The following is a 12,539-nucleotide window of genomic DNA, read 5'->3' as shown; positions in this document are numbered from 1 at the left end:
CCTGAGCTGTGGAGGCTTATCTGGGGAATGCAGATTAGCCTGTACACTCCCACACACGCCAGCTGGGTGACCTTGGGCTAGTCACAGCTTCTCGGAGCTCTCTCAGCCCCACCCACCTCACAGGGTGTTTGTTGTGAGGGGGGAAGGGCAAGGAGATTGTCAGCCCCTTTGAGTCTCCTGCAGGAGAGAAAGGGGGGATATAAATCCAAACTCTTCTTCTTCTTCTTCACTGTCTCCTCCATGGAGAGCAGAAATAAAATGCCAAAGGCCACTTTTAGTAAGAGGTCAGTTTGTACAAGGTCAGGTCATCTACAAGGAGAACATTTTCCTTGAATGTGTCAGCATTGAAAACGCTCCTCTTTTGCTGCTAGTTGGGAAAGTTGTGGAACATAGGAAGAGCCTTGCTGGTTCTGACCAGTGGTCCATCTAGTTCAGCATCCTGTCCGACATGGAGGCCAACCTGTTCATTCAGACTGTTTGTTTAGGCTCTCAGATGGTCCTATGACCGACAGTTTGGGTCCCTGCCTAGAACCCCCGTGTCTACTGGCTTAAACCAAGAAGGGTCACAGCTCCGTCCTCAGGAAGCTGGTCTTCCACTTCAAACTGACCAGTCTCCCTCAGGCGTTTCCCTGCAGCCAAATCTAGACCTCCCCTTAAGGGAGAGTAAGCAAGCCCCAAAGACACGTTCCTAAGGTCACCCTAATTTTATATATTCAGTAGCCCTCATAGGTTTTCTGGCTCAGACTCCTTTTCTGGCGTCTCCCTCACTCCAACTCTCCCCAGAGGAAAAAGAACCTCCACAGCTCTGGAGATGCCTCTTTTTCTCCTCTCAGGCTATTCCCCCCTAGCCAATCAGGACCGGGCAGGACTTAGCTATTTCAGTGCAGTTTCTCACTGGAATCGAGGATGATTCTCACAGCAACGAGGATGATTGAAGGATCGGAGCACCTTCCTTATGAGGAGAGGCTGCAGCGTTTGGGACTCTTTAGTTTGGAGAGGAGACGGCTGAGGGGGGATATGATTGAAGTCTATAAAATTATGCATGGGGTAGAAAATGTGGACAGAGAGAAATTTTTCTCTCTTTCTTACAATACTAGAACCGGGGGGCATTCATTGAAAATGCTGGGGGGAAGAATTAGGACTAATGAAAGGAAACACTTCTTCAACGTGTGCTTGGTGTTTGGAATATGCTGCCACAGGAGGTGGTGATGGCCACTAACCTGGATAGCTTTAAAAGGGGCTTGGACAGATTTATGGAGGAGAAGTCGATCTATGGCTACCAATCTTGATCCTCCTTGATCTGAGATTGCAAATGCCTTAGCAGACCAGGTGCTTGGGAGCAGCAGCAGCAGAAGGCCATTGCTTTCACCTCCTGCACGTGAGCTCCCCAAGGCACCTGGTGGGCCACCGCGAGTAGCAGAGTGCTGGACTTGATGAACTCTGGTCTGATCCAGCAGGCTAGTTCTTATGTTCTTATGAATCCATTTCCCAAATATGGGCATTTGTCCCACTAAGCAGGGTCAGCCGCAGTTAGAACCTGGATGGGAGGTCCAGGGTTGCTTTGCAGAGGCCGGGGAGAGCAAACCACTCTGCTCATCTCTAGCCCTGAAAACCCTACAGTGGTCTGTATCTTCACAACACTTTTCACCCCCCACCAATTTTGAATTCTCGTATACTTAGAGATGCAGAGGGGAAAAATCTCACTCTCCGCTTTTGCTGTACCGTTGACAACGCTTCCAGTTAAAGGTCAAGTATAAATTAGGCCACTGAAGAAATTGCACTGGAAACAGATGCATTGGGAAGTGTCAGCTGTGCAATTAATGAGCAAAATGCGATGTGGCTTCTGGCCCCCCCCCCCCCCCCCAATAAGCCTGTGTTCATGCCGAGCTTCATCCTTCTTTCTCAAACTTGCTGCATCCAAGTCCACCGGGTTGTTGTGTTCGGGCAAGGCCAAAGAGTCTGGCCCTTGAAGGACTCAAGGGCAGCCAGCATTGTGTTATTCTAGCATGCGGTATGATGCTTGCCTTTCCTGCCCGAAGGTATAAAGAGAATACACCCTTTATTTTTCAGCTAGAGTAAGTGGCGTTCGTTCATATACTGTAATGATATAAACATGGATAAAACAAACATTTGGGAGGGTGAGGAGTCTGCCCAGCACAATACCTAGCTTTTTGAGGAACGCAAGCCCTTGGAAGGTTGTGGGTGACGCTGGCTCCGTGGCGGGAGACGGTAACCAGAGGGGGTGGCTCTCCAACTAAGAAATCACTCCGGCTACCTGCTCCTCCCAAACTGTCCTAGACAAGGAACTGTAGAGCTAACACATGCTGGGGATAAAAGAACCCAAACAGTCTCTAAGACCAAGAAAGTTTCCTGTTTTGCTGAATGTTCCTGCACGTCGTTGGTGAAGCTTGAGAATCCTCCTAAGCCCCTGTGGCCATCCACGGAGCAGGTTGGCCTCCTCGAGAGTAGGGGAATCTGTAGGCCGGGCTCCTGCTGCCCAGCAGAAGGATAAAAGAAGTAAAATGAGTTGGGGGACAAATATGGGTGGGATTTATTATCAAAGTTGCGTTCCAAGGTTTCCAGCGTCTTGCAAACATCAGTGTTTTCCCTTTAATTTGAAATGGCTCCGTGTCTTTTTAAAAAATCGCTGTTCTAATTGAATTTAGTCTCCTGGAAATTACTCTTCTGAGTAAATGGAATTCTGTTAGCCAGAAACATTTTGTCCAGGTTTTAATAGTTCTAAAGAAGCTGCACTCCCTCTCTCTCCACATTTGCCATTTGACAATTTCATTTATTTACTTACTTCATTTGTAACAACAACAACAACAACAACCTTTATTTGGCATTTAAAAATAGGTTCTAGAGCATTGCCAGACATTTTTGAAATACAAATCAAGAGTACATTCAAAGCGCAGACAGGAAGACTGTATATTACATTACTTAGAAAGTTTGGTCACTTGTAAAAGAAATTTTGCTGCTTTTTCCAAGAGCATGACATCTGTGTTGTTTAACAGAAGCTCCACAACAGAACAGTCAGAGTCACGTTCAGATTTGTCTAGGGCCAGCCTGGGAGAGAAATTCCTAATGCCCACATATCTCGGACAGTCAATTTGTACTTTTCCCCAATGGAGACCCAATGCAATATGCATCATTTTCCTCTCCTCCTATTTAGCCTCACAACTTTGTGAAACTGGTGCAGCTGAGAGCGTGTGACACATTTCACAATAGCACACATCCTTTGCAGAGTTAGCATTCAAACTTGGGTCTCTAGATCCTAGTCTGACACTCTAACCAGCACACCACACTGGCTGCTATTTATTCTCCATTGAGCAGGATGACATCTGAATGGTAGCTGACAATAACCCAGATGTCATCCAATGCTCAATGGAGAAGTCTCCTTCACAGGTAAGACCAATGTTATTTCTGGATGACAGCCAGGCCACTTCTCTCAAAATATTGATTTCTCAGTGTGCAGGTTGAGAAACTGAGCAAGAATATTTATGTGTCAGCAAGAATATGTGTGGAGAACCAGGGTGGCGTAGAGGGAAAAAGCGGTGGACTCTAATCTGGAGAACCCGGTTTGATTCCCCATTCCTCCACATGAGTGGCGGACTGGATTTATTGCCCCGCGCCTCCACATGAAGCCTGCTGGGCAACCTTTGGATAGTCGCAGTTCTCTCAGAACTCTTTGAGCTCCCCCCTACCACACAAGCTGTCTGTTGTGGGGAGAGGGAGGGAAGGAGGAGAAAGGAAATGTTTGTGGGGAAAGGAAGAGAAGTGGTTTGCAAGCCACTTTGAGACTCATTACAGGAGAGAAAGGTGAGGTATAAATCCAAACTCTTCTTCTTCTATTAGGAAAACATGGTCACATCCAAGATCCTTCATAGTTGAGGGCACCCAGGAGACTTCCTCACTGTGGTTCATCTGTGTGGAATGATATTTGCCGTGTAGTAATATACGACCTCGTGTAAACATGCAACACTTGAGAATGCCCAGGTTCTCAACATAATATATGGCCTCTTATGATAGGGGTTTGTCGGTGTGCTGTCTAGTATTGGAAATAGTCATGGGAGAAGGAAGAAAACGAAGCTACCATCAGCTTGTGACTCAGCAAGTTTCACTGTGACAGCTGGAGAATACCATTAGTAAACTCTTGAGTCAGCGATCCATTTCATGCCGCGCTCGAGCACGCACTGATTTGTTCCTTTGTGACTCAGCAGAAATCATGTCCCCGGTTCCTTGATCAGCATGAATGTGCTCATTGTGGTTCATGTGTACATTGCATTCATTCATGTGCACATCTTTGGCGTTTCGATCCTCTCTTTACTCCATTCTTCTTTATTATTATTTCGTTCTTTTAAGGGTGGGTGGGTGGAGATCAACCACTCAAAAGAAAAGATTCGTATAAAATAGAGACAAAAATTTGACAGCAGTGGTGCCTGATCTACGCACAAGTTTCCAAATATCTAAAAATAAGTCTGTATAATATTGTCGTCTATATACATTCAATATTGATAGAGTTCTGAGTTCTAATTTCCTCAGTCTATTGATTTATTGGAGGTGGATTTTTATCTTTCCAGCGTTGCAATATGAGTCTCTTAGGGGTAGTAAGAGCGTGGAGGGTTTGTTTTTATTCACCATCCGTTATCCTCCAAGAAATGGAAAGACTAGTATCCTGAAAAGCAATTAACATTAAAATGTATATGAGCAATAACTTCTTCCCAGAACAAACCCCATTTAAGTTTCCAAAACAAAATATTAATTTTATGAATACATCTGGAAGGTATGTTGAAAGAAATTTCACATACAATATAAATAATCCTAAGTAAATAATATTCATTTTGAATGTATTTGTATTGCCCCATAAAGACAAGTTTATGTAAGACTGAACACACTCAAACAAAGCAGCTTAAAAAAGAACTTTATTGATATATGTCGCCCTAGGTACAGGGTGCTGGAACTGAGGATTCTTGTCCTCAGTTCCAGTATTTAAACTATTTACAAAAACAGACAGCAACCAATCAACTCTTCCCCTCCTCCCAGCTCCTGGTCTCCCATTGGTGCTGAAGCTCTGGTGGAATGTAGCTTCTCAGTTTGTTTTCCCGCACTTTGGGGGAAAAGGCGGGAACCAGTGCATGTTGGGAGTTGCAGTCCTGACAGTTTAAAGTTGTCCGTCCGTCCGTCCAAATCCAAAGATACATCATCAAGGGGCATGTTAAAATTTAGCATAATCACATTTAGGAATCAATATCTCAATGACATCTGGGCACCACTAAAAATGTCCACAGGCGAATGCACTCCATGATATATTGATTCGTATTGGCATCAACTCAAAAGTTTGCCTAATTAAACAAATATCCAGACAGGTCTTAAAAGGTATTAGTCATATTAATGCAGGAATGGAAGACTGAACTAAATGATAAAAGATCATCTGCATAAAGAATAATTTTAAATTCCTAGGAGTTATGTACAAAGCCATGAATATTATTATTTATCCCCTGGCGCAAGCCAGAGGTGGTAGATATAGGTCAAAACAAAGAGGAGAAAGTGGACAACCCTGTTTAGTACCTCTCTCAGGAGGAAATGGTACAGAAAATATACCATTAGTCGGCACCTTGGATATGGGAGATGAATAACAAATTCAAATCCGTTTCCAAAATTTCTGAGGAAAACCAAATTTAGACAACGTTGTGAAAAGCTAGAAGAGGAGTTTGGATTTATACCCCCACCTTTTTCTCCTGTAAAGAGTCTCAAGGCAGCTTAGAAACTCCTTTTCCCAACCTCACCCCAGAACAGACACCTTGTGTGGCAGGTGGGGCTGAGAGAGTTCTGAGAGAACTGTGACTAGCCCAAGGTCCCCCTTCAGGCTTCATGTGGAGGAGCAGGGAAACAAATCCAGTTGACCAGACAAGAGTCTGCCATTCATGTGGAGGAGTGGGGAATCAAACCTGGTTCTCCGGATTAGAGTCCACCTACTCTTAACCACTGCAACACACAGGCTGTCTAGTGAGAGAATGGCAACTTGATCAGATCTCTTACTATTTAAAGCAGTGTTACTCCATTTGAACCTCACTGGGCCAAAAGCCTAGTGGAAGCCAAATGAACGCTGATCCACCCATGGGAATGCGCCTAGTCCATCCCCACTTGTGCTAGGATCCTCCGTTATGCCAGTGCAGCTCTGGGGGAGGCACCTCTTCTGGGTTGGGCGCCGCAGAACTCTGCGACCCCTGTCCACTGCCCTGTTTACCCTCCCCACTGACATAGGTGTCATTTACACTGGTGGAGTGGGCAAACATGTCGGAGCGGGCCCATGCAGCTTCCAGGCCATGCTTAAGCCATTCCCCTTTGGATTGGGCTGCAAGACAAATATAATGCTTTTAACAGCAACATTGCCACATCTAAACATCTCAGCCAACTTTTGTAACAGCCACGAACACAGCTGTCTTGCCATGCTCCAGAGACTAGGACCAGGAGTAATGGGTTCAAGGTGAAGGAAAAGAGATTCCACCTAAACATCAGGAAAAACTTCCTGACCATCAGGGCTGTTCAATAGTAGAATGCACTGCCTCGGAGTGTGGTGGAGTCTCCTTCTTTGGAGGTTTTTTAACAGAGGCTGGATGGCCATCTGTTAGGACTGCTTTGATTATGTGTTCCTGCATTGCAGGGGGTTGGACTTGTTGGCCCTTGGGGTCTCTTCCAACTCTATGATTCTACAAAGTCATGGAAATAGACAGGAGTAACTCTGCATAGGATTACACTGTAAATAGAGCATCTTTGGTCTATCTTTGGTCTGCCCCTAAAAACCACAGTATCTGAAGTAGCTCATAAATGCCACAGTTTCTATGAGCATGAATGAAGATACATCAAACCAGCTCTGTTAACTGTCAAGACAGTCTTCCTTTAATTTTTTTGAATTAGGATTTTCAACCAAATGGCATTTCCCTGAGGATATCTGTGCACTCATACTGGTAGTTTGCTAGGTCAGGACAAGTCGAATTGAAGCCACGCTCCCCTAAAAATAATTCTTCTTTAGCAAAATGGCCTTTGCCAGAGCTCTGTAGAACATGTTTTAGCAGCTGGGCACCGCGTGCCATTAAGTCTATCATTTGAGCAATTCACATGTGGACGGTTTGTTCCACAATTTGGGAGAATGAGGTTAACCATGGAATGCATAAGACAGCATTCCACACAACGTTGCCGACAAGACATCTCCAGGAAGTGGGTATTCTAAAGAAACATCACCATAAATGCGATGGTGCCACATATTACATTTTTGGGTATTTGTTTTAATTCATTTATAGACGATTCAAGAAAGGCTGTTTTGGAAAAGTGGGGTGCAAATTATTTTAGTAAAATAAATGCTGCGCATGCTATGGAAATTAGCTTTTTTTAAAAAAAAACTTGCTGTGTTAATGGGGACTTAAAGAATAGGCAGGCAGGTCTGTGAAATCAGTGGCGTAAGTAGGCAAACTGGAGCCCTGGCCAAAACCTGAGTTTGATGCCCCCCCCCCATGGATGGAGCAGCCCGGCCGTGTCACTCACCCTTCCTGGGCAGCCCAAGTTCACCAGAGGCAGAGCTCCACGTCCTCCTACTCTGCCTCTGGTGGCTTGTGGGTGGGGCTTAGCCAGAGTGGGCGGGGCTTAGAAATCAGGCGCCCCCACTTGACTAAAAATTTCTGCGCCTTGGGCAACTGCCCACTTGGCCCAATGGGCGGTACGCCACTGTGTGAAATAGGTAAGAATGACCTCTTTCTCCCTCCTCTTAACACACACACACACTTTTATTAAATGTTTTTTGGGGCAAGGTCATCTTTAGCTCAGTCACACCAGCTGATTGCCTTGTTTCGGAATTACTTCGGTTGTGTATGTAGGCAACCTTGTATATAGGAAAAGAGAAACATAGACACCCCCCCCTTCAATATACCAGTATCCCTAGCAGTTGTTGAAGAACTCTGTAGCAGAGGATTATGTATCTGCTAATAAATGTCAGCTACAAGCTTAGAATTCCTCTGGCAGACAGATGCAAGTGAAGTTGTTACTTCTGCCAAAAGCGTCTTGGCCGGGCATGTGCTGTCTTTGAGACCTATCAAGAATCGACTGCCTTTCTTTCCCAAATAAAGGGTCCATGCTTTAATTCAGTTACCCCTGGGATTACCGCAGGCCCGTTAAAAGTCCGATGCAGCTTCGTGTTGGCGGACAGCTGTGGTGTGTAGTGTTACTTCAAGTGATTTATAAGGCTTTCCCCTAAGAATAGGTTTTATGGTGTGATAAGTAGAACTTTAATAGCCGTTTGGCGTTGGAGGTAAACTTTCATTGTCGTTCTTCAGCGAGGATCATCAAAATTCCACTCATTCGATAAGATAAAGATGCCCGGCCTCGAGCCTCAGTCTGCGCCCACTCAGTGGAAATTTCTGACATTACCCAAACCTTTTGGTTTGAGCATGTAAACCCAAGCCTGATCTTAAATGCTTTTGCACAGTTCTAGTGTTTTACTTGGCAGGAACACACAGAATCCTTATACCAGAATAAGCCAGTGAGGACACTCAAAGTTAAGCACATTTAAGTTGCACTGACTTAAATGAGGTGTTATTAATATCAGGGCGGATTTGATTTAAATCACCATTTAAATCAGTAATCAGTGGTTTTCTGCATAAATAGTTCTTCTCATGATGATGTTCCACGCAGGAAACCAGGCCTTGCATTTCTTTGTTGCTGTGTTGCATTTTGCATGCATGCCTGCCTTACCCATAGGTAGAGTGGCTTCATTAAAATATTCTCAAACGGAGGCTCTCTTTTTACGGCCTGTTGCCATTACAAGTTTTATCCCCCATCTCCTTAGCAAAGGATGGGGATGGGGCACCCCTTTTGAGGGTCCATAACTTTGGCCCCCCTGAACCAAACTGCACCAAACCTTGGGGAGTCCCATCAGGACAGTTTCCAGATGATACCCTGAAATTTTGGTGCTGATACGTCCAAGAATGCCCTCCCTGCAGGAGCATCCCGAAATTTGTCCAAGAACCTTTGTTCTGCATTGAGTTTTCTGCATTGCTGTCAATGGGGTAGGCTGTCGGGGCGTGGCGTATTTCTGAAGGCACAGTCTCAAAACTTTCATGGTCTCATCAGGAGACTGCCCTAATGATACCCCCCAGGTTTGGTGCAGTTTGGTTCAGGGGGGCCAAAGTTATGGACCCTCAAATCTGTAGCCCCCATCTCCTATTAGCTCCCTTCGGAAACAATGGGGGATTGGGCACCCCCTTTGGGAGTCCATAACTTTGGACACCCTGAACCAAACCTCACCAAACTTGGGGGGTAGCATAAGAACAGTCTCCTGATGATACGCTGAAATTGTGGTGCTGATATGTCTAAAAATGCACCCCCTGCATGCACCAATGTCCTGGTGCAAAAAAAATTTGGTCATGGTGGAGTGGCCGCCCATGGGGGGTGGGGGGGCATCCAACTCAGGTTTTGCCCAGGGCTACAGTTTGCCTCGTTATGCCCCTGGCTGTGGATGAGTCTTTCTATTTTAAGGGAGGTGGTTTAATAGCACAGATACACATACATTTGTATGTTTTCAGGCAAGCTTTGCCACAAATTGTTTCTGTGGATTTTCAGCATCATTCAAGACGTACTGGGTCAACCCCACCCCTGCCATTCTCCAGAGCAGTTTTTTCGAGTTTTCCCAAACGTTTGATGAAGGTATCGTTCGCAAATAATTGTTTGTGCAGCACTTCCAAACAAAAAGGCAGGCTGGTATCTGGGAGAGCTACAGGCGAATCCTCACTTCGGCAGGGAAACTTGCCGGGTAATCTTTGGCCTGGTGTCTTTCTCAGACCAGCCTTCATTATGTATATAAGGGCCACCACATTTCAACTGACTTGCGGTAACCTCAGCAAGACGCTTTCTAGGCAACTGAGGAGTGGAGGTTGCTCACAAATGCCTTCTTTTGCATCGCCTGCCGTGGTGTTCTCCCACCCTGCTTAGCTTTCATACTGGACTATTCTGTACACCCTTTCCTCCCCTAACCTACCTTTCGGGTTATTGTGACAAGAGAGTGATGTCAGTTGTTTGGATTCGCCACTGGAGAATGAACAGGAATGCAAACAAAGCAAATCACTAGCAAAGGTGAACAGCCTATCTAATGTGTAAGGAATGGAGCCAGACCAAGGAATTCCTCCTTCCTCGGAATGGAAAAGTGAAATGCTGCTTTTAGTTTTCTGTCTGGTTTGAACCAAGGTTGCAAAGCTAAGTGTGCATCATGATTAAGGAGCCCACTGTGATAGCTCTTAGGGTGCTACAGCTGGATTCACTCTTAAGACTACGGCTCATTCCGCACATGCAGAATAATGCACTTTCAAACTGCTTTCAGTGCTCTTTGAAGCTGTGCAGAATGGCAAAATCCACTTGCAAACAGTTGTGAAACTGGTTTGAAAACGCATTATTTTGCGTGTGCGGAAGGGGCCAAAGTGAGCGTAGTGTGGTGGTTAGCGTGTCGAGATGAGGACCTAGGACAGGGGTAGGGAACCTGCGGCTCTCCAGATGTTCAGGAACTACAATTCCCATCAGCCTCTGTCAGCATGGCCAATTGGCCATGCTGGTAGGGGCTGATGGGAATTGTAGTTCCTGAACATCTGGAGTGCCGCAGGTTCCCTACCCCTGACCTAGGAGATTCAGATCCCCTACTTTGCCATGGAAGGTCACAAGGTGACCTTGCGTCAATTCTCGGGGAGAGCAATGTAACCAGAGGTGAAATTCTACTGAACCGGTAGCTAACCAACTGAATCACACCAATGCACCACCCCAGGGTGGCTGCAGATCGGGCCACCGGCCCAGAGACACGCGGCCCAATTGGCGGCCACTCTGGGGTGATGGCATGGTGCGCAGCCTTCGGGGGAGGGCCTCACCACAGCCATCTTCCCTCACCTCCCCCACCCAACATCGGAAAGGGAGGGCCGGGCGCAGCAGCCAGGTAAGTGTGAAGAGGGAATTGGAATGTGTACCGTTACTGTTAACACCTGTTAGAGTTCATTGTTTGTTCTACTGTTCTACTGCTATCTTGCCTGCCTCTCTTTTGGCGTCTTTCCCAGACTGGCCTAGCCTGGCGTGAGAATGAGTCTGAGAGGGCTGGGCCAAAGTTCTCTTGAAGTTCTATCTGTGATTTTTGCTTCATTGGCTACAAAGCCTTGGACGGACCTAAGCTTTGCAATAAAGATCCCTTTCTTTTATGGAGATTCTAATTGTCTTGACTCAGTTCATTACAATGAGGGGGGGCCCGGGAACCAGTGGTTGATCCAGTTGGATCCCACTGCTGGACGTAACCTCCTTTTAGTGTCCACTGGGGAGAAAAGCAGGGTATAAGTAAAAGTGTCAGAAGACCTTTAGTTATCTGAATGCATTATGGTACCAAATTCCAAATATTGTCAACCGGTATCTTCTGTCTCGTTTCACAGTGTCGTCCTTCCAGAGGCCGGAAAAGAGGCTACTGCTGGTGTGTGGATAAATATGGGCAACCCCTCCCTGCGTATGATGGGAAGGGAAAGGGAGACGTTCACTGCTACAATTTAGAAAGCAAATGAGAGACGACGTGCACCATCTTCCATGGAATCTGTGTGTGGCATCTAGAGACCTCAGAGTGACTGGGATATAGCGCGGACTGTGTTGGACTTGGGAATTCGGGGTCCTGCCCCCTGCTTATATTGGGGGAATGAATGACTCTGTGGACGCTGCAGCTGCATCCGGCCACCGTCCAGCTTCCAGCTTTCTATAAGTGCATGCAGGGAGCTCTGAAATCCCCAATAAATCTGCACTATTGATCCCCAGAAAGAATAAGAGAAAATAGGCACTTCAGAATGGATTCAGGGAGTCTCCACTGACTTTTGTTTTGTTTTGTTTTAAATAACGGCCTGTGACCAATTTGATCCCGAAAGATGACTTTAAAAAAAAATAAAGAATTTATAGATTGTAAGCTTTGTTAAAGATATTAAATGCATCGGGTGCGATCCAACCCAAACTAAGCACTTTTCAGTCCTGTAGATTTCAGCAGGAGAGCGAAGCATCAACTTGTTGCTCTCCCGTTGAAATCGAAGGAATGCTTAGCCTGAGTTGGATTGTGCCGAGGTTTTAAGTTTTAAGCTTCTGTTTTGTTTTTATACAGGTCTGACGGGAAACTTATCTTCACGGGTAAAAATGTTTTATTATGAAAAGCTCAAAGAACTTTTTAAAAGAAACATGTTTCTACATGGCTATTTTTTTCTGTAAAATATACTGTATTATGAATATTCTGTTAGTCTGTATTTAATATAAATGTTTTTTAATAAACTATTTAAATGTAACATATGGATACATCATCGTATACAAACAGTATGTTTGGAATTTCCTTCCCCTGCTGGTTTGACAAAAGCCCAATGGCTCCATCTACAAAAAGGAGTGGAAGATCGAAGAAAAGGGCCTTCACCCCTCGTGACAGCAAGAGTCTATATTTTACAAGTCCACTGAGACAGTAGCCCTTTCTCCGCAGACACTTTAAAATGTTTTGAGGCAAG

General features: G+C 45.5%; 1 protein-coding gene across 1 annotated transcript in view; it reads left to right on the top strand.

Annotated features, from left to right (window-relative positions):
* Positions 1 to 11,931, top strand: part of IGFBP3 (insulin like growth factor binding protein 3) — a 44,492-nt gene extending 32,561 nt beyond the window's left edge. Inside the window, exon 4 of the mRNA XM_048511865.1 lies at positions 11,448 to 11,931. Within this exon, the coding sequence (XP_048367822.1) occupies positions 11,448 to 11,573 (126 nt within the window). The 3' untranslated portion in view covers positions 11,574 to 11,931. The remainder of the gene's footprint in view (positions 1 to 11,447) is intronic.
* Positions 11,932 to 12,539: the final 608 nt, after the last annotated feature.

The sequence above is a fragment of the Sphaerodactylus townsendi genome, linkage group LG11 (genome assembly GCF_021028975.2).
Source record: "Sphaerodactylus townsendi isolate TG3544 linkage group LG11, MPM_Stown_v2.3, whole genome shotgun sequence".
NCBI classification, from domain to species: domain Eukaryota; kingdom Metazoa; phylum Chordata; class Lepidosauria; order Squamata; family Sphaerodactylidae; genus Sphaerodactylus; species Sphaerodactylus townsendi.
The sequence above is the reverse complement of the archived record's forward strand: the minus strand, read 5'-3'. Positions and strand labels throughout refer to the sequence as shown.